Source organism: Acipenser ruthenus, chromosome 1 (assembly GCF_902713425.1).
Source record: "Acipenser ruthenus chromosome 1, fAciRut3.2 maternal haplotype, whole genome shotgun sequence".
NCBI classification, from domain to species: Eukaryota; Metazoa; Chordata; class Actinopteri; order Acipenseriformes; family Acipenseridae; genus Acipenser; species Acipenser ruthenus.
In genome coordinates this window covers 45,836,029-45,863,106 of record NC_081189.1, presented here as the reverse complement: position 1 = coordinate 45,863,106, position 27,078 = coordinate 45,836,029, and the positions used below count along the sequence as shown (strand labels likewise).

At 43.6% G+C, this 27,078-nt stretch overlaps 1 protein-coding gene across 2 annotated transcripts in view; it reads left to right on the top strand.

The window, feature by feature from the left end:
* Nucleotides 1–1,861: 1,861 nt before the first annotated feature.
* The window catches only part of LOC117421069 (MAM domain-containing protein 2-like), a 46,980-nt gene continuing 21,763 nt past the window's right edge, over nucleotides 1,862–27,078 (top strand). For both annotated transcript variants that reach the window (XM_034034967.3, XM_059025736.1), the window contains exons 1-9: nucleotides 1,862–2,090; nucleotides 2,396–2,509; nucleotides 15,262–15,512; nucleotides 16,320–16,404; nucleotides 17,155–17,292; nucleotides 18,232–18,488; nucleotides 19,058–19,151; nucleotides 19,468–19,614; nucleotides 19,920–20,185. In XM_034034967.3, the coding sequence (XP_033890858.1) occupies nucleotides 2,060–2,090; nucleotides 2,396–2,509; nucleotides 15,262–15,512; nucleotides 16,320–16,404; nucleotides 17,155–17,292; nucleotides 18,232–18,488; nucleotides 19,058–19,151; nucleotides 19,468–19,614; nucleotides 19,920–20,185 (1,383 nt within the window). In that variant the 5' untranslated portion in view covers nucleotides 1,862–2,059. The remainder of the gene's footprint in view (nucleotides 2,091–2,395; nucleotides 2,510–15,261; nucleotides 15,513–16,319; nucleotides 16,405–17,154; nucleotides 17,293–18,231; nucleotides 18,489–19,057; nucleotides 19,152–19,467; nucleotides 19,615–19,919; nucleotides 20,186–27,078) is intronic.

Here is a 27,078-nt window from a genome sequence, read left to right as displayed (position 1 = left end):
AAAGTGAGAGACATGCAGACATGATCGGATAAGAGACCAAACAAAGAAACGACAAGGAGGCATAGGCAAAAGGCTATTTATAGGAACAGTTTGATTAGGTATGATTTGAGAGCGGATCCTCCTACTGGGAATGAGCATTAATATTTATTGTATCTGTTTTTAATACAATTAAAAAAAAATTGTAAGTGTTAATTTTTTAGGAAAATATAATTTAAGTCTTATATTTTAGGGACCCTAACAGCTGTTGTTGATTCTGACTCAGGAACTTCACATGAGGCTAGTAAGTTTACATCAGGACTAGCAAGTTTCAAAAGGTACTAGTCCTTAGGACTAATACCACAATTTTGTTAGTTTCTAACCCTGCATACCAGTTCAGTTTTTTCCTATCGGTATATCGGTATACTGCCCCACTTTAACCACTGCGTATGAGCCCATAAGGAAAGGACAGCTTCTCAGAAGCTGCAGCAAGTCACTGATTTATTGTTAAATCTCCAGGATTCTTTGGTCATACTTAACTCTACACAGGTTAGTTTCAGGCACACATACCATTTGCTTGTAACCCTTTCCTAGTTATTTTACTGGCTTACAGTTGCCTCCAGAAACCCTCACACTTCTGCCCCTACCTTGTCTCTTGCTCGATCAGCTGCTCCACCATAACACAGTTCTCTGTGTTCAACACTGGGAAGGAGATACTCTTGCAAGAGGTGAGCGGTTTCAGCTACAGTATAACTGTAGGCACAGTACAGTTTCACATAAGGGTTCATTACACAGTGTATTGTATCATCATTATTGGAAATGCTTCGATTGAATTTAAGACCATACAGTAGAATTAAAACCTTCATAAAAGCAACATAACACACATGCATAATCCTTTATAATCACTTGACATAACATGCAGTATTCAAAGTTTTTTTTTACTATAATGCAACAAAATTATATTATAAGTAGAAAGGTTATTGTCTGTGAGTCATGAAATGCTCTTGAAATGCTGAATTTCCAATTACTAAGGCTGTTTTGTTAAAGTAGACTGGTTTGTAATAAATGGCTTGGCAACATGTTGTGCATACTTACATGCATTTTATGTCGTTCTCAAAGTTATTACAGATTACGCACTTAGTTATGCAGTGTTATGTATCCTTTATAAAGCAGTTGTAAATACTGCATATTGTCCAATTCAAAGAAAGCTTTACTGTTTTGTTTAAAAATAATAATAATGATAAAAATAATAAATAAAAAAATATACATATTTTATAACACTTGGCCCTTTTTAATGACTGTTTTTTGAACAGTATTTAAAAACATTCTTAGTCCTTTGAAAAATGAGGTTAAACAAATAACCATCTAAAACAGCTGAAGGAAATGTTTCATGAACTTATAACTTTAAAAAAATAATCCTTAATGTAACATTCCATAAAACAGTCCTTGAAGTTTTGTAAATAAGACCCACTTGGTTTAACTTATCTTTTTAAATTTGTAATGAAAAAAGGGAACTGCAATTCTCCTTTTAACATTCTGCAGTAGTTTATAGGATCTCTCTTATCTTGGCCAGGAAGGGGATACTGTATATCCCTAGTCCCGTTCCACAACAGACCTGGGTGATTATATAAAAAATATTGGCAATTACACAGACATTGTAATGTACTGATATGTTTTCTAGAAAAAACAATGGACAGCAACTAAATATTTAGGTCAATCACACCTCATAGTCTGTGTAAGTTATGTTAATGGTGGTTGTTGTTTTTAAGTGGATGTCTTTTCCCCTCTGTGTATACTGTCTACGGAGGTGTATCCTTGGGAATGGAATATATTACATGATCCTCCCTCCCCCTTGGAAGCAACTCTGAAGCAGTCTGACTCCAGCTGCAGCCTAACGCTGAGATTAAACCATGTTAATGTGATAACTTGCTCCTCAGCTCCAGTCCAGAAATATCAATCAGCAGCAAACTTGCTAGGACGGTGTGCATGCTTTGTGATATTTTCTCCCCTTTTGATGCTGCAAAGAACAATTCAACTTCACTGGATTTAAACATTTCCTCCACTATTTTTGGACAGTTCAGCAATGCTTATTTTATATTTCTTTGTTTTGCATGGTAAGTTTCCACTGCTGTCTGATAATATTGATGTGCTACATAAGAAGCTTGGAAAAAAAGACCCTGCAGGGCTCTTTGTATATATATGGAAACTTTGTTGTTTGCCTTATTACTGTCTGAAACCTTTCTCATTTGTTCTAGCAAAAAAAATGTAATGCATATAGCAACTACAGGGAAAATGAAAACATGTTTGCTTTTTAATTCAAATGGGGACATAAAATTACACATACACTAGGCTGGGCCTGCTGTGCTTCATACATTATGTGTTTTAAAACTTTTCTTTGTTCCTCTTGTCTTTTCTCTAGTTCTGCAGTCAGTCAGGGCACAGCAGCTGCTTCAAGGATCATGCAGATTTGAACAAGGCACTTGTGGGTATAACTCAGATCCTGAATACTTGAAATGGGTTCTTGATGAAGAAGGTAGGAATGTGTTCAGTAACAAAATTGCACAATTGTAGTGTTTTCCATTTTTAAATACTGAAGGCTGTTTTGTTTGAGCTCTTACCAGATGTGAATTTTAATGTGTAAAAACTGAGATGTCGTGTTCATTTTCTTCATTATTATTTGTTTGTTTAGTCTCTGTGGCCATGTCTTTGCTGCATTATGTACTATAGTCTACACTGATTGAAGTCTCTGCCACATACACGGTTTGAACCAATGTCAGTAATGAATTGCTGTTTTATTTTAAAGTGCCTCTTCCCATTTCCACACACATACTGTGCCAATGAAAAGAAGCCTTTTAAGAGTTAAACTACCTGTCCTGTAGACAATTCCTGCCTTTTACAATAAAATATTACATTTCTTATAGTTTCCTGGCTTGTATTTTCCACATGTCATAGATCTCTTTGAAGTTCTTTTTTAGCAGCAGTAGCAGCAGCAGCCGCAGCCATTAGTGAATGATGGAATTTGCATCTGCTTTTTTTTTTTTTTTTTTGTATATGGCTTACAGCTGCAGCGCATTATATCCACACAATGATGACCACTTATACGGTACTATTGAACCATTGGTGCATGTACATGTTTTGCATTTATCAATTACATTGTTGCTCAGGAAGCAAAGGAGGAAACATCTGTAGATCTGATATTTTCTATTTGGTCTTATAAGATAACAAGTATTCTAAATATACAAAGTATACAACTGTAGTCAGGAGCCATAGTTTCACCAATGGTAATAGAATGACATTGTGGGGCAAAAGAAAGCCATGACCAAAACACTGATTCAGGGTAGGGCTGCCTTTTAATGAGGGAGCACTGTATTAAATACAAAATAATTGTACTTGTCCTTTCATGGCTGTTTAGAAACTCATACAGCAAATGTAAACCATGCAATTTTTACTTTTTTATTTACAGATAAGTTGTTTGTCTTCTTGTCACGCTTAAAGAAAGCCAAAGTATATGTTAATTGTCATTTAGTATAAAGTGATAATATAATGTTAACAGGTGTAACAAATACCAAATACATTTTGGGCAATATTGATGAAACATTTCTGGTAAATGCATGGGAATATAATGCACGCTACGAATAAGAATGCTTTATGAGTACAGCCCTTTGAATCACCACTTTGGAATTCAACTCTTAGGGTAGGCATTAAGTATCCTATATTTTCTCCTAAACAACAACAAAGCTTTCCTTTAGAAATGATAGCTATTTAGTGCAGCACCAAAACACATTTTCCTCATTTTCATTGTGGATGGGTTCATGTTTCAGACATGATACAGTACATGTGTTGTCTGTAACCCAGGGCTGGCATTCCACTGTACTTAACACAAGATAACTTGAGATAACATATCCTAGCACTGATGCCTTCAATAGAGATGATTGTTAAGTGATTTGAGCCCCAGTCCAAGAGTCGCAGTGTTCCAGATTTTTTTGCTACCCATGGCAATTACGGTGAAGTGTTTGTAATCCAATTAAAATGAAATAGGCTCAAGTGTAGTTTTTATTACATCTGTATTCGGACTAGGTTATTTGTAATCTTGAGTGAACTAGAAGGCATCCGTTCAAAAACAGTAATGTTTCAGATAACCTTACAAAAAAATTAAACATCTGAGGCTACTTTTAGATTTTCAGTTAAACCGAAGAGTCACATTGAAACCTGCTGTTAACATAAATGAAGAACAGAATAAACAAACCATTTGTATACCACACTTCAGAGTAAATATCTGCTTTTATGTGTCAATGGTACACTGACAACTGTTTTAAAACTGTATCTTACCTCTTATGATGACCTTGTTTATTTAATACAGTCTGCTTTTTATATCCTATCCAACTGTGCTAAAAAAACAAACATGCCTAGGGTTGAGGTACTGTTTTCTGTTTGGTTGCCATAGTAACACCATAGTTGGCTTGCATTTTAAAATCTGTTGAACTGTGCAAGGCAGGGCTTTCCAACCCTGTTCCTAGGGACACCGTGTGTCGTCTTCTGGTTTTCATTCCAACTGAGTTCTTACTTACTTAACTAGACCCTTAATTAAACTAATAATTTGCTTATTTAGACCTTTTTCAAAGTTTTCAGCTCATAAAACATTGCAGAGTTCAAGTTATTTTTAAAATGTTATATCTAACTTGAAGTCTCCAACTGTTACAGAACTTCAATTTCCAATTCTGTAAATGTGATATTCTTGAAAATTATTTCAAGTACAGAAAATAGCCATTTTTGTAGTATGTTTGTATTTTATTTACTGTCAAAACATAACAAATTGAAATGTATAAGCTTCTAAAACAGAGAAACAAAGCACTTTCAAAAAAGGAAAAAAAAAATTGTAAATAGTCACTGAGTCACCACCAAATGTAATAGCTATCCACAAAGTGAGTTGTTTGGAACAGAAAGGAATCCAACAGCTCAAACTGCACTTTCAGATCTTGAATGTTTAGCTTCATAGGTGGCTGACTTGGCTTTCCTGAGCAAGGTGTCACTAAAGGTTTGTGTGTGACACAAGTGCTGCTTCGCTGACATCATGACTTTGTGCGTTACCAGTGAACTTAGCATGTCGGTGCTCAGGCTGGCTCTGTGCTGGGTTTTGTTTTTGGTCACCAAGCTGAACACTCTTTCACAGTCAGCATTAATGTGGAAGATGACCCAAATGCCTAGTGCAGTAACATTACAGTAATGCCTGATTCTTTTGTTCTGGACAGAAATATAAAGTTTCCTTCTACAGGATTCCTGCTGATCCAGACAGGAGGGTAAAATGGATTTCAGAGATTAAGAGAGAAAAAACATACAAACAAAAAAAAAACCGAAAAAGACTTGACCCATTCGTTTGTAATGAGCGCTTCATAAAAAAGTTAATATCAGTAAGCATGTATTGGTAGTTCTGATATTACGTTATTATTATTATTATTATTATTATTATTATTAGTAGTAGTAGTAGTAGTAGTCCTATTTAAAGGCCTAGTAGGCCGGACTACACCGACTGCCCAATGGCAGCCGGTGCACCGGCCGCACAAAGGCGGCCGGAGAAAGAATTCAATTTAACACCCCTAAAATAGGGGTGCCAACAAGAACTAGGTCTTAACTAATAAACAGAAAACCCGGTAAAAAGGACTGTAAATTAAATATTTAATACCAAAGGGGAGGTGGTACAGAGCACGCCCCCTAGAGCCCACTGGTCGACAAAAGTGGCCATGTCGCCTGCGGACTCCGCGTGGGCGTGCTCTAACTTAACCCGAGATCGGGCGAGGGCCCTGAACATGGCCCCACAATCAAAGAGACCCTCCCCGATCATCTTACACTTCCTGATCTTGTAGATGGCGAGTCTAGCAAGAGCCAGGAGCAGATTTACGAGGAGGTCCCTCTTCTTGGTGTAGCCACGAACAGGGTGCCCGAAAATGAGGAGGGTGGGTGAGAAATGCAGCCAGAACTGCAGCAAGAGGTTTTTCAGTAAAAGAAAAAACGGCTGCAGCCTGGCGCACAAAAAATAAATATGAGCTACCGACTTGGACAATCCGCAGAAAGGGCATGTGGCATCCGAGTCGGTAAAGTGATGCAGGATCTCTCCTGACGCGAGCGCTCCGTGCAGGACCCTCCACCCCAAGTCCCCAGCTCCCCTGGAGACCAGCGGGGAGTACAGGGCCTCCCACTGGGGACTCTCGCCCTCCGGTGGTCGGAGGGTCTCTCGCCAAGCGGTGTCTCGGTGGCAGACGAGGGCGAGGAAGTGGAGGGTGTGGAGCGTCATCGCGTACAGGGTCCTCCTCGACGCAGATCGGAGGGGGGTCGAGGAGAACTGCGAGATCCTGCTAGTCCTATTTAAAGCCTAGTAGGCCGGACTACACCGACCGCCCAGTGGCAGTCGGTGCACCGGCCGCACAAAGGCGGCGGGAGAAAAAATTCAATTTAGCACCCCTAAAATAGGGGTGCCAACAAAGACTAGGCCTTAACTAATGAAAGAAAGAACCGGTAAAAAGGACTGTAAATTAAATTTTTAATAGAAAAGGGGAGGTGGAACAGAGCACGCCCCCCAGAGCCCACTGGTCGACAAACGATGGCATGTCGCCAGCAGACTCCGCGTGGGCGTGCTCCAACTTAACCCTGGAACGGACAAGGGCCCTGAACATGGCCCCACAATCAAAGAGACCCTCCCCGATCATCTTACGCTTCCTGGTCTTGTAGATGGCGAGTCTAGCAAGAGCCAGGAGCAGATTCACGAGGAGGTCCCTCTTCTTGGTGGAGCCATGAACAGGGTGCCCGAATATGAGGAGGGTTGGGGAGAAATGCAGCCAGAACTGCAGCAAAAGGTTCTTCAATAAAAGAAAAAACGGCTGCAGCCTGGCGCACAAAAAATAAATATGAGCTACCGACTCGGACAATCCGCAGAAAGGGCATGCGGCGTCCGAGTCGGTAAAGTGACGCAGGATCTCTCCTGACGCGAGCGCTCCGTGCAGGACCCTCCAGCCCAAGTCCCCAGCTCCCCTGGAGACCAGCGGGGAGTACAGGGCCTCCCACTGGGGACCGACGCCCTCCGGTGGTCGGAGGGTCTCCCGCCAAGCGGTGTCTCGGTGGGAGACGAGGGCGAGGAAGTGGAGGGTGTGGAGCGTCATCGCGTACAGGGTCCTCCTCGACGCAGATCGGAGGGGGGTCGAGGAGAACTGCGAGATCCTGCTAGTAGTAGTAGTATTAAGTCCCACTTTAACACGCTTACTTGTGTTGCCTTTTTTTCATAAATATTTAGCTATACAGTTAAACAGGATTACACTTATGCGGTCGGTGATTCCCAGTCCTTACATAAAAATATGATCTTACTGAACTTCAGCATAAAATCACAAACCAGCTGTTTATGACTTGTTTAAAGCACAATGAAACAGCATTTATCTACAATGTAAATGTACGCTACTTGCAAAATAAACAGAAGCCTTACGTACCTTAACCACATTAACAATGTTAATGCTGTGCTCATTTTTATAAAATCGAATTTTACTGACATCCCAGGCGTTTGTGAAAAACGGGACAACGAGCCAAAAACAGAATTTTAAACTCAAATATTGTACTATATTATTATAATAAATGTTTGTACTTACTCCCCCGCTATTCTCGTAAAATCCTCATTCAGGTGTATTTTCTTTTCATGCGATGCAGTTATCTAAACTGAGCACGTTTCTTTGTAAAATGCAAGTGGGTTTTTTCCCCCAGATAAAAATGAGTGCATAACTAACTAATGCATTAATAAAAAAAAAACAAAGGTACCGTAGCCAGTTTGAAATAAATAATTTCCTCACAAATCACACCCAGTGGGCACACGATGTTATACTGACGTTGTTTATTGGTTGTATTTGAGTCGCGACGTCGGGCAACCAAAATATACAACCAAAATATAATCAACAAACAACGTCTTTTTTAAGACGTTGGAGCAACGTCTGATTTAGACGTCATTATAAGATTATATTTAGGTTGTGTTATGAAAATTAACCCTGCAGTACTTCACTCTCCCTCCAGTGTGTCCGATACAAAGAAACTGGGTGGTAGGAATTTCTGTCAGTCAACCCACGATAACTTTTTTTTTTTTAAACGGCGGTTGGATCGTCAACTAAACTCAAAAGCTGATTGGTTATTCTATCACGTAACTAAACTCAAAAGCTGATTGGTTATTCTATCACGTAACTAAACTCAAACCCTGATTGTTTAATCAATCTTGCCTTGTCTTAAGGCTGGCCCTGACGTTAGATGCAACACTTTCTCTAACTACAGGCAACATCATAGACGATGAGCGAAATATGGATTACGTATTATTGCGTATCATCTCTGATAAAAGCGTACGCGCATATTACCAACTCAAAATGCGTAGCGGATACGCAAAATGCGTAGAGACTAACAGGTCTGCATTTAAGAGGTAACTCCTTTGTATATGGAAGCCCATTTCCACTACCCAAAAAAACGAAATACATTTTAAATTTCCATTATAAGCTTGACATACTATCTCATTATTTTGACTTATTATCTTCTTATTTTGACTTAGTATCTCGTTATTTTGACTTATAGTATTATATACGTCGAAATAACGAGATACTAAGTCAAAATAATGAGATAGTATGTCAACCTTATAATGGAAATTTAAAATGTATTTCCTTTTTTTTTTTTTGGTGGCGAAATGGGCATCCATACCTTCGAGTTGCACATTTCAACAAACAAAATACATTTCTTACACACTCTAAAACAGGAAGTTACATTCTATTCCGAGAACAGTTTATCCACTAACTTGATAGCAGTTGCTACAGTTAATTTATTGAGTCATAAAGTATCTAATATGCTGAATACTTATCGATTTTCAACAAAGAAGTCAATATTCTTTGTTGATGCATACTGCAGCTTCCCTCTATGGGTCTGAAGTTCCAATGAAAGAAAACGTTAGGTTACCTACCGTAACCCTGGTTCCCTGAAAGAGAAGACGACCACCAACATTATGTATAGGATATTCCCTGCCTTTGAGGTAGGTAATACTGAGCTCTCTATATCAGAGCTGCTGAAGGCCCCTTCCTGTGATGACGCACTCGGTCCCGCCTACCGAGGGTATAAAACCGTCACTCACCGGAAGATCTCCCTCTTTTTCCGCTGAACCCGTGAGGGCGACCGAAGCGACCTCATGGTTGGTAGTCGTCTTCTCTTTCAGGGAACGAGGGTTACGGTAAGTACCTAACGTTCCCTTTCAAATCGAAGACTACCACCAAACATTATGTATGGGATAATGTATACCAGAGCGGTCACGAGGGAGAAGGAACGGCAGCCTATCAGGTATGCACAACACTGTCTAACCAAGAGATTAGCAGTGTGAACTTACACCCTCAAGGACCCTAGTGCCCACAGACGGCACAGCAGGATCTACCACATTAATGCGGTAGAATCTGGTGAAAGTATGCACCGTAGCCCGGCTAGCCACAGTACAAATATCAGAAGTCGAGGCTCCTTAGAAAGGGCCCAAGATGTAGCCAACCCTCTAGCTGTGTGTGCAGCTACCCTACCAGGTGGGGCAAGCCAGCTCCATTACACACAGTCGAGACTGTGTGCACAATCCAGTGTGACAGACGCTGCTTAGAGGGGCTGTCCTAGGGTCCGTGTTCCGTGACAGACAAAGAGCTGGTCAGATTGACGCAGCGCTCTTGTCCTAAGCACGTAACATCTCAATGCCCGCACTGGGCAGAGAAAATTAAATCTCTCATCCTCTGTTGAAGCAACGGAGGTGGATGAAAAGACTCCAGTTTCACAGACTGGTTAATGTGGAAAGCTGTAATCACCTTGGGGAGGAAAGCGGGGCTGGTGCACAGCGACATTCCGCTTCTATCCTCCCACACGCACCTGCAGGAGCTGTGCGCCTTAACCCTTTGCAGTCCATTTATTAAGTGCGCGTCAGGTCCAATTTATTTTCACACGCACAGTTAATTTTAGACGCACTGTTTAAAAGTATTTTTCTTTCACAGCCAAACGGGTTTAAAAGGCCCTGCATATCAACAAAGTACTCACTAGGCATCTCCAGCCCCGCCCCACCCTTTCTTTCGCTATCGCTTTCACATATGCTAAGAAATAAATAATAATAATAGTCATACATACCGATTAATCATCTCCTGATCACTCGTTTTATCACCAGACTCCTCAATAATGCAATCCAAGTCATTATTTTATTACCATAACATCTCAAAAAAGCTCTGCAAATGTCCGTGATAGTCTCTGTGCGCTGATACAGTAACATCCAGCTTGTTTCCTAATGACCGCCCATATGGGATGCCAATGGCAAGTAAGACTAATCATGAGATACGCCTTTTTTATTTATTTATTTTTTTAATCAGCTTGTCTCGGTTCCTGTCTCTCCCACTTGGCCATTGAATGGTTTTCTCGGCTTTTTCCGGAGAAAAAACAAATAGAAACCCGTTTTTTGCCTTTTTTTGATGATGTCGGACAGGGTCCGACAATGGACCAGATAGGAATAATTGCAATGTCGGACCAGGTCCGACAATGGACCGCAAAGGGTTAAGGAAATGGGTAGCCAAAAATGCGCACCCGGGGAGACATAGAATCTACGGGGGCATGGCAAGCAGAGATAGCCGCTGAATACACCTTCAAGGTGGAAGGTGACCTTCCAGCACCAAGCAGTTCTTGCAGGAACTGCAATATGACTGGCCTAGGGCAAGTGATGGGGTCATGGTTTCTAGCCAGACACCAAGCTTGTATATACTTCCACTTATAGGTATACAAAAAACCTAATGGAGTCCGCCCTAGCGCTCTGCATGGTACCCACAACTGCGTCCGATAGCCCTAGGGCTAGCCAGCGGTCCCTTACAGGGGCCAGACCCATAGCTGGAACCTGCCTGGCTCCGGATGCCAAAGAGAGTCTTCCGCCTGACTGATCCAACAGCTGGCACAGGGTCGAAAACCACATTATCCTGGCCACCTGGAGAACTGACGCTTTCTCTAACCCGACTTTTCCTAGAAAAGCCGGGAGCAGCGGTATAGGCGGGAAAGCGTACAAAAAACGCTCTCCACCTGCCCAGACCGGCCCCCCAACCAGAGTTGGGTGTGTCTGTCATCACCAATTGACAGTTGTGTATCACTCCTATGCTTGTGCCTTCGCTCAGAAGACAGGCTTGCTTCCACCAGCGTAGGGCTTCCCAGCCTAGACAAGACATGGTCAGCTGACGGTGTCTGTCACGCTTAGGGTGCAGCCTAAGGCACTGAGCCACACTTGGATCGGGAGCTTGTGGAGTAACCCTAGTCGGGTAGGTGATGGGAGAAACACATTCACCATGCCAGGCGGGTGACTAAACGCACCGAGTAGGCGGGCTGAAACAAGCCGGCGATTCAACTCAACCGCGGGACACAGCAGAGCTGGGTTCCCGTGGAAGAATCAGCTTATTATTTATTTCTAACTGCAGGGCAGTAAAGAAACGAATGCGCACACACACCACAGCAAGCTGTGTGGGTAAAAATATCAGTCACCACGGTAACGCGGTTAACTGATTTTGTTTTGTTTTTCCAGCCCACCGAGTATGCGGGCTAAAGCAAGCCTGCGTATGTAACTCAACAGCGGGTTGCAGCAGAGCTGCCGGGGGATATCACACTACATTTTATTTTTAAAACTGCAGGGCAGTAAAGAAAAAAACACATATACACACACAGAACAGCAAGGTTGTGAGGGTAAAATAGCAGCCACCACGGCAGCTCGTGTGACAGCTTTTAAACAGCGCACCGAGTAGGCGGGCTGAGACAAGCCAGCAGAAGCCGCTCAACAGCGGGGCCAGCAGCGCTGGGTCCCGGTGGAAATAACGCTGTATTATTTTTTATTTCTAAACTGCAAGGCAGTAAAGAAACAAAAATACTCACACTCCACGCAAGCTGAGCGGGTAAAAATAATAGTTACCACGGCAATGCGGGTAACTGTTTTTGTTTTGTTTTTACCAGTCCACCGAGTAGGCGGGCTGAAACAAGCCGGCGTAAGCATCTCAACAGCAGGGCTCAGCATAGCTGGGTCCCGATGGAGGAATCGCGCTTGTATCGTTTTTTATTATTTTTAAAAACGCAAGGCAGTGAAATAAAACCACACATACACGCACACAACAGCAAGCTGTGAGGGTAATAAAGCAGACATCACGGCAACGCAGGTGAAGTGAATATTTTAAGCGCACCGAGAGGGTGGGCTGAGGTAGTCCAGCAGAGTCAATTCCACAGCGGGGCACGGCAGAGTCAGGGTCCGGTGGAGGAACACGTGTCTCTTTTTCTGTTAAACTGCAACATTATTATTATTTTATTTCTTAGCAGACGCCCTTATCCAGGACGATTTAATAGCAGAGGAAAACAGAAAACAGCGATCGCTGTAAGGTTTTCAGCAGACTGCAATCGCAACGCGATCTAGGCTGTTACGTAGAAAAAAAGAGTAAACACAGCGTAGTAACTGGACAAGGGTGTCTAGCCTGGACTACGTGCAGTCACACAACCGGGGCAGCGCATAGTTTACCGCGGAGTGAAGCACCTTCTACAGGCAGAAGGCAACGAGGCACCTCGTGCATCGAGCACCCGAGGGCGCTATGCGCCCTGATGTACTAAGCACCTGTCTACTGAGCACCATATGTCCTGTGGGTATGATGCGTTGCAGGCCGTACAGGGGAGGGACCCCGATTTGGTGCTGACTTTGTGCATTAACACTGAGGCACTGCTCGCACTATGTTGAACACTGGTAAGTGTTAACGTAGTGTGTCCACTCACTAGCATTGCTGAGCCCAGTGGGCACTCAGTATCCTGTTTTCACAGATACTGTGCAGCACCGTGAGCTATGTGCCAGGTTGAGCAGTGCTTACGCAATAACCTGTGCGTCCCAAGCGCACTGTGTACTGCATTCGAGATGCTAGGCAGAGAGTCCTGAGACAGGATGTCTGGCTTGTGCATACCACTAAGCACTGCTTTCACTGCATTTGACCCACAGGTACTAACACAGTGTAAAATTCGCCAGTGCTACAGCTAAGGCTATTAACACCGCTTACCCTGCGCCGGGTACCGTGGGCACAAGTGCACCGTGTACTACGCAGCGTATGGATACTAGTGCACAACCAACTACACCTGCACCGTGTAATATGTACACCGCGTGCAGCGCTTGAGCTGATCTCAGTGCGCACTGGTATTACCGTGCAGCACCACGAGCTATGCGCTAGTAGAGCAGTACTTACGCAATGAGCGCAACGTGCACCGCACTGCTTGCCTCGAGCGTTCCAAACGCCTTGCACAATGGGTACCGTACACTGTGTGAACTGCGTACCGTGCGCACTACGTGCGCTGTGAATACCGTACACTGCGTACTGGGCACTACGTACACCATGTACCATGTTACGCTATCGTGCCCTACGCTGGGGTGTTGGAAATTACGCAGCCTGCATTGCGCACTTGCGCACTGAGATAGAATCACGGGCTATGCGTGCGCCACGGTACCGCAGCACCGGAGAGGACGCTACGCAAAGTGCGTACCCAAACCGCGTGGTCAACACACACACCTGGTCAGCGCGGAGCGTATACCAGGGGGGGACAGAGACCGAAGCCGCGGTGGGTGAAGTTTTTTGTTCAGTAAAAAATAACACTTTTCTAAGAAGGAAGGAAAGAGAGAGAGAGAGTACACCGAATGCTCAGCTCGGATGGGGATACGGCAATACCTAGCCCCGAAGAAGGGAGAGCGGCTGGGTCACTCGACAGCGGGGATACAACCAGGCCTGACCTTGAGGAGGATACTTGTGTAACCCTCAGGAAAAGACAACTCACTCGCGGGTGACTGCACAGACAGCCGCTCACATACGACAGACAGTAAAAAAGAGAGCGGCCCACCAAGCGGCTGAAAGACAGAAAGATAAAAGACTTGGTCCTTTTCAAGAGTCGTTGATTCCAGGAAAGCAGCAAGCCAGCTTTCAGCACGAATGCTAGGGAAATACAACTGACCCGAATCGACTCGAGGGCTCTTCCTATCAACACACTCAGTCTAGACACAGAGGTCCTACCTTACCGTCTTGAGAAGGAAAAAGAGGGAGATCTTCTGGTGAGTGACGGCTTTATACCCTCAGTAGGCAGGACCGAGTGCGTCATCACAGGAAGGGGCCTTCGGCAGCTCTGATATAGAGAGCTCAGTATTACCTACCTCAAGGGCAGGGAATATCCCATACATAATGTTGGTGGTTGTCTTCGACTTGAAAGGGAATGGTACTTTGCTTGAAGTACGCATTGTATTTCATCTGCTCGCAATAAACAAATAGTTATTTTCAAAACAGCAAAGTTTTTGTTCCCTGTGTTGTATGTACTCTGTGCTCTACCATTGCTAGTAGTGTCACGTGAGCTGTTCAGTGTGTTGATATGTTTTCCTGCGGGGCGTATCAACTTCAACCTCCTCCCTGTCACTCAGCATTAAATGCACGGGCAGACGGCTACCGTGTCACAAGCATAACACCCTGTATCTTTCTAAACAAAAGATTTTGAGGTGCTCACAAATAAAAGCTGAATCTCAAAACAATAATTGTGTGACTATAGTAATTGTTAAAGCTGTGTATAATGGTATTTAAAACAGGATTCATTCATCTGTCTTTTTACATATCTTACTTTGGTCCCACAGCAGTCTGGTCACACTGTGCAGCTGTTAGAAGGTGCTTCATACAAATAGATTGAAAACTTTAAAAGTAATGCTGAAAGTATTAGAATATTATGAAAAAAAGATGTTTTTGTGCACAGTGTTTTACAGATCTCTGTTCTGCAACCTGATATATTTTACCCATGTAGAAAAAAGTATATTGTTTTCATGTGGAAGATTTAAATGTTCATCTGGGAATGGAATGCCAGGGGCAAGACTAGAAAAACAAGGCCCTGCAAATCCAATAATCAATCAAGATATGTTCTGAAGTCATCAGGATTGGATGCTCAGAGGAACGTGTACTGTAGGTTGAACTCAAGTTAAAGTGAGTAAGGCCGAATGTTTGAACAAAGTTAGCCATCTGAGATACATCAGCTTGTTGACAGGGGAGTGAAAACAGCAGTTACTTGTATCAAAACAATAATAAAGAACTTTCAGCAAAACATTATGTTGTGAAAAAACATAGCAATAGAATCAGTTGTTGAACAATATGTTTCTTTTTATTTCCACTTTTAACTGATGAAGATACCAGTAAGTGCTTCAAATCTTTTTGTGTATAAAAGGTAGTCTTGTTTAGTTTTGTCTCTTCTTTGCAGGACATTACATTACTGCTGATTCAGCCTTTGGAGGAGCAGGTCAGAAAGCTGTGCTGATTGGTCCTGACCTGGAGCTGCTGGAGTGGGGCTGCATCAGGCTGGTGTATCAGATCACTGGCTCGGGTTCTTTAAAAATGTATGTGAGGCCAGAGGGAGAGAGCTTCGACTACCTTTTGTGGTCGGCCCTGGATCCCTCAGACAGCTGGCTCATTGCAAGTATAGACCTGAGAAACACAACTAACAGATACAAGGTACTGATGTGAAAAGGAACAGAAGGTCGCTACAAACACAACCACACAGGGTCTTGTTTGTGAGAAGTCAAAGTGTTTGTAAGCTGTATTGCAAGCTCTAGCTGACCAGTTATTAGTTAAAGTACTCTCTAGTTTACTTGTTGTATAGAGGGTACAATATACAAAGAAGCCTGTGACTTAAAAAAAACAAAAAAAACAAAAAACAAAAAAAAACTATAAAATACTGTGCATAAAGCAAGCACAGTGATAATAGTGTATTTGAGTATATGCTAATTGCATATTTTCCTCCAACTAAATCCTGTTAATACGTTTAAAAACCAAAGTACTTTTAATTAAATACAGCACAACTAAATATAAATATAAGCTTGACTACTGCAACTTTTTTAAACAGATATTATACAATATATAGATTTATATTTCATTATTTAGTATCTTGCATATAAAAACAATATCAAAAGAATGCATCAATTATCATTTAAAATGGATAAAATGCATTGATGTCCATATATTTTGTATTAAATACTACATATACATGTTATATAGTGTATGGTACTTTTATTTGAAAAATATATGGACATAAATAATATATTATATTAAAATATATATGAACTGCTACTTTAATATATATATATATATATATATATATATATATATATATATATATATATATATATATATATATATATATATAGAGGTCAGCTTTGATAAATCAACTAAAGGTTTTTGGGGACTTTAAGTTTAATTTGAACCGTGCTTCAATACCTTGATAACTGTTGGTCAGTGATTTATTGCTTTTATTTTATTTAGATTATTTTTGTGGCTTCACCTGGGCAAAAACCAGAGCAAAGCGTTGCAATCTTTGAAATACTCGTTGTCCCAGGATACTGTGTTGGTAAGCTGGCATTCATATTGATAAAAACGAGATTTGAAGGTTTCTTCTGTCTGCACTGTATTAATTAACTTTCCGGGATACAGTAATACACTTTAGTAATCTGTTACAAATATTATAATAACACAGGGAAAATACTTTGTTTACTCTGTGTGTTTACGCCCATGTGCAATTTGCACCATTTTTTGTAAAATTTAAATAATGTTACAAAACATGCAACAAACTAGGTTCATAGTTTTGTAACATTATCAGGTTTATTTTCCTTTCACAAAAAAATAGTACCAAGTTGCATTTTGGTGTTATGATCTATGAATAAAGTTACCAAAAACATTCACAGTTCTCTTTGAATTTCCCTCAAAGGGTTATTGCAAATATTTTACGAAATATAAGTAAAAACCTAAAACAAAGACTAGAAAAGGCATTTTTAGAATGGTACAGTACTCCAAACAAACTAACATTCTAATCTGATCATGGTTTGGTCCCAAATGGGTCTACTGTACCACATATCTCTATTTCTTTCTTTCAGGATAAGGAACAGACACAAACTTCTACATCTAAAGACTGATGTTGAAGTTTTGTAACTATTGATTTGTAACTATTTGTAAAATGATAGTCAGTTGTTGTTAATCTGTCCAATCAATGGCTCTCTCACTTATCTACTCGCTATATGATGTTATTGGTAAAGTGTGTACTTTTTTCTTCTGACCTCAAAGTAATAACACTTATTATTCATAAACTCTTTGCCCATTGCAGAGTGTAACTTTGAAGAGCATCATCTATGTGGATATATGAACTACTGGAATCCCAATGTAAACTGGTATGTAGGTGGAAGTACTATCCGAGATGGCCAGTCAAATCTCCCCTTTGATCACACAATGAACAATGAGCGAGGTATGGGTTTTGGGTATTACACGAACATGGTATTCATTTTAAGTAATGAGTGAGAAGTATTCATTTTCCAGCAAAGACTTTATTCTAAATCAATTATGAAACTGCTTATCGTACTGCCAACTTTACACACACCCATATTTACATTGTGCATGTGAAGGGTTTTCATCCTGTGACAGTATATTATGATAAGTAATTATGATCAGGAGCTCAACCGTTACCATGAAATAAAAGGTTGCCCCACCCTAGGTCACAAATACGTCAAGTTTCTTGTATGGTGTGATGGGGTACTCCCTGTCCCTGTGCGTATTATGTTTTGGGTTATTTTTTGTATTATTTAAATGTATTGTTTAATTTTGTAAAAACACGCTGTTTTATTGTTGTTTACAGCATGGATGAGGTTAGAATTCCCCATCCAGATAAATTTGTGAGAATGTGTGGTCAACAGCAAGTCCTTTTTGATAAACTGGCTGTTGACCACGCAGATGATAAAACCTGTGCTGAATGTGGTTGAGGGGTAAGTTAGGTAATTGATAGCCAGTTGATCCCTTGGCCACAATATAAAAACCTGCAGCTGTGGCTGAGCGAGTTTGGAGTGTTCAGGAGTGGAGAACAGGAATGAGAGAGGAGGTAAAAGAAGAAAACTAAAGAAACAATTGCTACGAGTGCTGGTTCAACACCAGCACCATACTTGTTTTAGTTAGTGTTTGCTTGTCTATTTGTTTTGGCCAACGTTATTTACAATAAACTCGTGCAACAGCGCTTCAGTTACTCACAGTACTGTGTGTTTCTTCCTGGCCTGATGTCCCCACACAAGCCATCGTGTCACAATGGTTAAAGTGGCATCTGCTTCCCCAAACTGGAACTTATAAATATAAAGTACATTTTGTTTTGCTATGTCTGGCTACATTCCATGAGCTATTATTGTTTTTCTTTTCCAAGGTCACTACATGTATGTGGATTCTGTCTATGCCAAACACTTTCAGGAGGTAGCTCAGCTCACATCTCCAATGACAACAACTGCGATATCAGGATGTCTGTCATTCTACTACCAGCGTGACCAAGCAAAAGGCAACGTTTTCTCAGTGTTTACCAGAGACAGAATGGGCCTTTACGAGGAAATCTGGAAACCTGACATATATGCAAAGTTTATCTGGAAGTTAGTAAAAGTGGATATAAAAGCCCCTCATCCTTTGGCGGTAGGTTTAGGAACTTGTGGGAATTGAAGACAACAGTTATCATTTCTTTAAAAGAAAACAAAAATCAGTTGGTCATGGTTAACCATACTGTATGGCAATATTGTTAATACAGTACACTTTTACAAATCTAAATTGACCAATCCAAACCAAGATATCATAATGAAATGCTTGTTGGATTTAAATAATTTAGCACAGGTTTAATGTGTTATGGTCATACCTCCCATTTGCCCCATAATTCCATTATACTAGCACTTGTGTTCTCGTTATAAGACAAATTGCATATAGCTCCCGACTACAGTGTTATAAATGGAGAGCTCTGAACATAACTGGTTTGAGTTGTGTTTACTTACAAAGCTTATTTGTTTGATAAATTCATTGGTACTGTAGCTGTCTCTTTAGGCCATGTACAGTAATAGTCCCAGAGCTAAAAATGGCAACATTAGAAATATAATTTGGTTTTCCCAAGGCACATTAATCCTAGACAACTGCTTCATAGTTCCATATTCTGTACTGTATCCTAGATGTAAAGACAGGTACCTGCAGTGTCACTTCTTTATTTGCCTTTCAAGGTTGTCTTTGAAGTTGCTTTCAACAGTGCTAAGGGAGGCTATGTTGCGATTGATGATATTTCATTCTCCCCAGAATTCTGCAGCGCTGAGACAGGTGGGGGTAATCTTGTGCCATAATGATGAGTGTACATCAAAAAGTTTGTTTCATTTTGCTTTTAGTTTAGATTTTGAGTACACAAGATGTTTTGTTTGGCTGTAAAAAGTGTTAAATGTTAGAAAGGTGTATGACAACATTAAAAAGCAGACGTTTTATATCCACCAGCATAGAAAACTGTTGTAATATTGAAAGATTCTCCAGTTTTTCAGCAGTAGCAGACTGTCATACTGTTTTATTTTGAAATTCAAAATATGTATTATATAGATTTGACATGTGCTTCAAAGTATACCACCGGTTTTATTGTTTTCCACAGAACCTTTCTTTGATCCGTCTGTGGCAAACTGTGATTTTGAAGAAGATTTTTGTCAATACTATCAGGAGCAAACAGAAGGGTCTGTGTGGAACAGGGTTTCAGTGAAGCCTAATGTTTACAGAGTAGGAGATCATACTACAGGGTCAGGTGAGCAAAGAGTATAGGCATCCCAATATGTACCTGCACTTTAATTTACACGCAATTTCAGTTTTATTCATTGATCCATAAAACATTTTTTTCAGCAAATTTTTAAAATGACTCCAATTAAAGACTTTATGAAACTTCTTTTTGTAATGCATAATTTCACAGGTTCAAATATAAACAAAATTAGCCATTCCATAATGGCACAGCATGACATTTCTTTTACTTGCATATGGAGATCCATAATCAACAAAAACGCTTGTTTTTGTACATGCTGTATGAATAATGTGAATTGTTCTGATGTTTTGCAGGTTCATTCTTGTTGGCTAACACCAGGCTTATATCCAAGCCAGGCTACGTTGGGCGCCTGTATGGTCCTTACCTGCCAGGGACATTGAAGTACTGTCTGAGATTTTACTATGCCCTACATGGGTTCATTAAAACAGACAACACGCTGGCTGTTTATAGCTATGATGAGAACAATGTGGCCCAAGAGAAGGTCTGGACAGTCTCTGAAAGTCCAATGGGCTCCTGGATTCAGGTTGAAGTCAATTACCAAAAACTCATGCCCACAAAGGTAACACCCTAAAGTAATAGTGTAACACTGTTTGAGCTAAAGTCTGTCAAGAATTGGATTGAGGTTTCAAAGTGAGGAAAGTTTTAGTGGACTGTGGAAGGGTGGTGGGCAATTCGCTGACACACACGGGAGACAGATGTTTTATTTGAAAACACTGCACTGGTGCCCAGTTTTATTATTTTAGATGTTTTTTTCTTTTAGCCCGCAGAGGGCGCTGTTGTCCATGGCCTGAGTACCGGCAACGGTACACAGGACCACAGGAATACCAATACTGGTAACAGGTAAAAGCTGGCACACTCACAGGTGCTCAAATAATAATGAAAACAAAAGGCGAAATGAAAAGGGAAAATAAAACACAGTAATAAAACTACAAAATAAAAGTGCTGCTTACGCAGTGCCCCCACTGCCGCTAAGCCGGTCAGTTCGGGATCTCCGCTGTTATGCACTATACACTGGGGTGGCCAAGGTTCCCCTATCACTACACACGTCCCCTCGGGTATGTAACAATATATTTTAATAAATGGATTATTTATTGCTGTCTGTCTTCCTCAGCCGTGCTTGCCTGTTTTGGTCGCTCACTCCAACCACTGGCGTTCCTGCCTGGTCTATGTTTACACTGGCCTTCTCAGCCAGCGTCTCTGTGTATTCCCAATCACGGCCACCCGAATGCATAACCAAGCGCAGTACTTATGGGCCAAGCAATCCCCCAAGGCCCGCCTCTCAGCCACAGAGAGAGGGAAAGCCAACACACCCTATTGCCCACCTCTCTGTGTCACTGCCATGACTGACAGGTGGATCTACGAGATTTCTGCCCCCTTCCTGCAGTACCACGCATGCGCCAGATAGTCAGCACAGATCTCCCCCTCCCCCTCCCATTACATATCCTCCCCGTCAGAATGGCACCACCGGTCCATTCAAAAATCCTACACCCCCATGAAAAAATCTGCGTTTTGATGCAGTTTCCCTGCTTGGTGGACTACCCTAAAGGCATAGGGCTGCAGGGCCAAGTACCATCACGTGATTCTGGTGTTGTTATCCTTCATCCAGTGAAGCCATGCTAAGGAAACATGATCTGTAACAAGGGTGAAGTGTGGCCCCAGGAGGTAGAACCGGAGTGACTCGACTGCCCATTTTACTGCGAGACACTCGTTCTCGATGGTACTATAGTTTTTCTCGCAGTTAAGGAGCTTCCTGCTGATATACAGGACTGGGTGCTTGCTTCCCCGTTCCACCTGAGACAACACTGCCCCAAGATCTGTCTCTGATGCCTCCGTCTGCAGGGTGAACCTTCTACTGAAATCAGGACTGCATAGCACTGGCTTGCTACACAGCCTTCGCTTCAAAGCGAGAAAGGCTCTCTGGCACGTCTCTGTCCACTGAACTCTATTTGTGGCAGCCTTCTGGGTGAGGTCTGTCAAGGGAACTTCCAATAATAGCCCGCTAGTCCCAAGAAGGAGCGCTCCTGAGTTTTGGTCGTAGGGACCGGCCAGTCAGCCAAGGCTTTCACCTTAGCAATCAGCGGAGAGAGAGCGGAGGTTACGGCGAGAGGTGACAGTGGGGGTAGGAGGAGCAGGGAGAGAGGGATGAGACAGAGAAAAGGAGATGAAATAGTGATCAGAGAGGTCCAGGGGGGTGACAGAGAGGGCGGAGGGGCAGCAGGCCCTGGAGAAGGTGAGGTCCAGTTGACAGCCAGCTTTGTGGGTAGGAGGGGATGGAGAGAGACAGAAGTCGAAGGAGTGAAGGAGAGGGAGGAATACAGCAGAGTGGCTGGGGTTGGAGAGATGGATATTGAAGTCACCTAACAGGACAGTTGGGGTAGACAGAGCGGGGAGGGAGGAGAGTAGATAGTCGAGTTCATCTAGAAAGTGAGAGATAGGCCCAGGGGGACGGTACAGTACAATTAGCAGGAGTTGACAGGGAGAGGTTAGTTGGACTGCATGAAATTCAAAGGTATTAACAGAGAGTGAGGAGAGGTCGGAGTGGACAGAAAAGAGTAAGGAGGGAGAGAGGAGAAGACCAGTCCCACCTCCCCGTCCAGTGAGACGCAGAGTATGGGACAGGACGTAGAGAGAGGACAGGGCAGCAGGAGTAACAGTGTTATCAGGGGACAGCCAGGTTTCAGTGAGAGCAAGGAAATCGAGAGAGAGGTGGGAGGCAAAGGCAGAGATGAAATCAGCTTTGTTAGCAGAAGAGTGCCAGAGTGCACCAGAGAGTGTGCGGGAGGGGGGAGAGGCAGAGGGATGAGGTTAGAGGGGTTGGAGGAGCAGCGGCGGAGAGAGGGCAGAGGACGAGGGCGAGAGGACAGAACAGGAATGTGAGAGACAGTCATAGCAGGACAGGCAAGACAAATAGGCACAGTGGGAGCGGTGGAGTGGAGGGCACAGACCTGACTAGTAGATGGCATCTTCCAGAGCGCTGTTAGGTTCGGATCTATTCGAACAGTCTCTCGACGCAGACCTCCCCTCGCTGGACTCCCACAGCTAGACTCCCGGCTCTTTTGTTGAGGCTCTTCTGTTTGCTGGCGCTTCTTGCTGGCATGGAAATAGGCTGCCTAATAAATATATATATAACAACTGCGTGGCAAAAGAACCAACTAAACTGTGTGGAAACCAATCAAAATGCGATCCATCATCTGCTGGAAAGTGGCTGGTGCTCCGTGCAACCCAAAGGGCATGGTCCTAAATTGGTATAACCTGAAGGGAGTTGAAAACACTGTCCTCTGTCTGGATTCTGGGGTCAGGGGTATGTGCCAGTACACTTCGTTAAATCCAGTGTCATCATAAAATGAGCCATGCATAGATGCTCCAGCAACTCATCTACCTGGGGCATGGGATAAGCTTCAAACTTAAATTTTTCATTAACTCGCCTGAAGTCAATGCAAAATCGAGTTGACCCATCCGGCTTATCCACTAAAACAATCAGACTGTTCCAGTCACTTTGGGACTCCTCTATTACACCCAGTCTGAGCATCTCGTCAATCTCCGCCTTTATTACCTGCCTTTTGCACTCAGGTATGCGGTACGGCCTCTGGCGTACTGGCGCCCCCAGCTCAACTTCAATGTGATGGTGGGCTACTCGAGTCAACCATGGGACGGGAGAAAACACATCAGGAAACTCCGCCACCAGCACCCGAGCCTGTCATTTCTGTGTTGGTGTCAGATTATCTACACTCTGTACCAACCCCTTTTTCGCACAACACAGAAAGATCAGGTTCCAGGTCTGTGACATCATCTGCTTGCGCCACTAACAAAGCCTCCTGTTGCAACCAGGGTTTCAAGAGGTTTACATGATAAATGTGCATTTCTCTCCGTCGCTCCGGCTGTCTGATCTCATTATCCACCGTCCCAATCCAGCGTGCAACCTCATAAGGTCCTTGCCACTTCGCCAGAAGTTTGGACTCTGAACTGGGTAACAATAGAAGCACTTTATCCCCCCAGCTGAAACGTGCGTAACTGGGCCCCACTGTTATATTGGGTCTCCTGTCTGTGCTGAGCCTGCTGCAAATTGTCATGCACCCATTTTCCCACAGACTCAAGACGTTTGCGCAGGTCCAACACATACCGGACAGTATTGGTCGAATTGTCCTGCTGCTCCTCCCACATCTCTCTGACCAGATCGAGCACACCCCGGGGTCTCCGCCCATACAGCAGCTCGAATGGTGAAAACCCTGTAGAAGCCTGAGGTACCTCTCTGATAGCAATGAGAAGGGGAGGAATCAGCTGGTCCCAGTAGCGCAGGTCACTGTCAATGAATCTGCTCAACATGTTTTTGAAGGTCTCATTAAAACGCTCCACAAGACCATCGGTCTGGTGGTGAAAGACGGAGGTCCTAATGGTCTTAATCCCCAAAAGTTTACATGTTCCACGGACTAGCCGGGACATAAAGTTGGTGCCTTGGTCAGTCAGTATTTTCTTGGGGATCCCCACCCGGGAGAAAACCTTCACAAGCTCATTAGCAACAGACTTAGCAGACGCAGATCGGAGGGGAATGGCCTCTGGATAACGCGTAGCATAATCCAAAATGACTAATAGGTGTGTGTATCCTGCCGCACTCCTTTCTAGCGGTCTCACTATATCTACTCCAATACGCTCAAACGGAGCTTCCACTAGGGGCAAAGGCACTAGTGGAACTCATGGGACGGCTCTAGGGCTAGCTTTCTGACATTCCCCATAGCGTTCGCAAAAACGCGTTACATCACCATCCAGCCCCAGCCAATAGAACCGTGTCACGAGCCTCACTTTGGTCTTGTCCCTTCCCAAATGACCAGACAGGAATAGTGTGAGCAAGCTGCAACAAATCCTCCTTAAAGGGCTGAGGAATGAGCAACTGGTGACGCATTTCCCCCTTCTGGGGTAATTTTTCAACACGGTACAGAAGGTCTCGATTAATTTCAAAGTGAGGGTACGTGGCGGCGCGTCAGGGCTCGACCACCCGACCGTTAACCACAGCTGCTTGGTCAAAGAGCCTTCCCAGCACGTCGTCACGCCCTGGCTCGAGTTGGAAGTCACGGGAACGAGCTAAAAAATCAGCTCCCATGGCTTCCAGCTCAGGATCAGGTCGGTCCTGAGCGGAGGCAGCCGAGCCAGAACTTCCCTCCCAGACTCTTCACGAATCACCCCCACCTGAAACTTCTTGGACTCCCTCCATTGCCAGTCCTCATTCTTAGCGGTCCGGCATTCCCGTTTAGTTTTGCGGGGTCTAAATCTATGGCAATAGCAGTCCGGGTCACGAAAGGGGAAGATCTCTCCAATTACTTCCTCTTTCTTAGCCAATAGGGAGGACGGGGCCGTCGCAGCAGCCAACCAATCTTTGACCCTTTGCTGTCCTATGTCGGACCTGGTCCGACATCGCAATTTGCCCTTTCCGGTCCAATGTCGGACCCAAAAAACAGGTCTCTAGTCGTTTTTTCTCTGGAAAAAGCCGAGAATGGCAATGGCAGAGTGAGACCGATAGGAGCCGAGAGAAGCCGGGAAAAAAAAAAAATAGGGCGTATCTCATGAATACTGATAGACCCGACACCACATCGATAACACGGACATAAACACATAAACAAACAAGATAGCTGCTTCCGCATCCAGCGCTCAAAGAATATCACAGACATTTGCAGAGCTTTTTTTAGATGTTATAGTAATAAAATAACGACTTGGATCGCATTATTGAGGAGGTGAGGTGATAAAACGAGTGATCAAGAGATGATTTATCGGTATGTACTATTATTAAGAGTTATTTGAAAAATATAGCGAACGAGGGGAGGGGCGGTGCTGGAGATGCAGTACTGAGTGTCCTGTTGATATGCAGTGCCTTTTAAACCTGTTTTACTGTGAAAAAAATACGCTTAAACAATGTGTCTAAAATAAACTGCGCGTGTGAAAATAAATTGGACCTGACGCGCCTAACACGCGTTGAATAAATGGACCGCAAAGGGTTAAACTGCGCGCAGTCCCGTCCCAGAACTACAGACACTGGCAATCGAGGACACAAACCCAATTGCACTCGCGTCACCTGCTGGCCAATTTTCAAATTCACATACATTTCAGGATAAGTGCGCACATCCCCATGAATACATTTTATATGCACCTGTCCCGTTATTTGCTTATGACCCGGTGAAATTAAGCTCTCTTGTATCAGGGACTGACTGCACCCTGAATCTAAGAGAGCCTGGGTTTGTGTATCATCCACTGACACAGGAATCACAAAACCCATCTGTTTTACCTGGTCGAATGAGGTCATGTCCCAGCTTGTTTCACACATCAGTGAACTAGTTTCTCGCCAAGAAGCTTCAGCAGGAGGTGGAAACACAGGAGCCATCAAAGGGGCTCGACGGTAGGGTGGCCGCGTGAGACCCTGGTCCAACACCACAGCAGCCCGTGGGTGACCCCACTCCGCCCCAGTTCTTAGACCGGAAGCTCCCATCGCCACACTCCGTCCAAAGACCTGGCTACCCCTCCCCCAGTCCCTTCGCCCTCCCTGGAGCCAGTAAAGGGGGTGATGCTTGAGTAGCGCTGTTGCTCTGCTGTTGCTCTGCCAGTTGGATCGCCCGATCCAGGGTGGCGTGTGCCTGCCATTGCACCCACAAGCGCAGCCCTGGAGCCAAGCACTGCAGAAACCGCTCGACTACGACTGCCTCCACCAGTCTGGCAGTGGTGGTGGCTCCCGGGTTCAACCATCCCTGGGTGTAATCCTGTAAGCGATGCACGATGGCCCTGGGGTGTTCCTCCGCAGAGAAGCTCTCCTCCCGGAATTTGCGGCGGTAGCCCTCCGGAGTCGCAACCACGCGGTTGAGGATGGCAGCTTTCAGTGTGGGGTACGCCATCATTGCCGCATCCAGGGTCCTCGCCGCCGCCTGCGCCTCCCCCGTCAGCTGGGGCAAGAGGTAGCTAGCCCACTGTGCCTGGGCCCACCAGGCAGAGATTGCCATAGCCTCGAAGATCTCAAGATAGGCTTCAGGTCGATCCTCTGCCGTCATTTTCGTTGGCAGTAGTAATCGTGGGTCCGGTCCCGCAGGTCGGCCACCCCCCTGCACTACCTCCATCATAGCGGTGAATTGCTGCAGGTCCATTCTGCCTCCCTCTGCTATTGCACTGATTTGGTTGGGCGGTGCCGGTGAATCCCACTGCTGACACCACGTGTGGAAGGGTGGTAGGCAATTCACTGACACACACGGGAGAAAGAAGTTTTATTTGAAAACGCCGCACTGGTGCCCAGTTTTATTATTTTAGATGTTTATTATTATTATTATTTTAGATGTTTATTATTATAAACAGTTTTATTATTTTAGGGCGCTGTTGTCCGTGGCCTGAGTACTGGCAACGGTACACAGGACCACAGAAATACCAATACTGGTAAACAGTTAAAAGCTGGTGCACTCACAGGTGTTCAAAATAATAATGAAA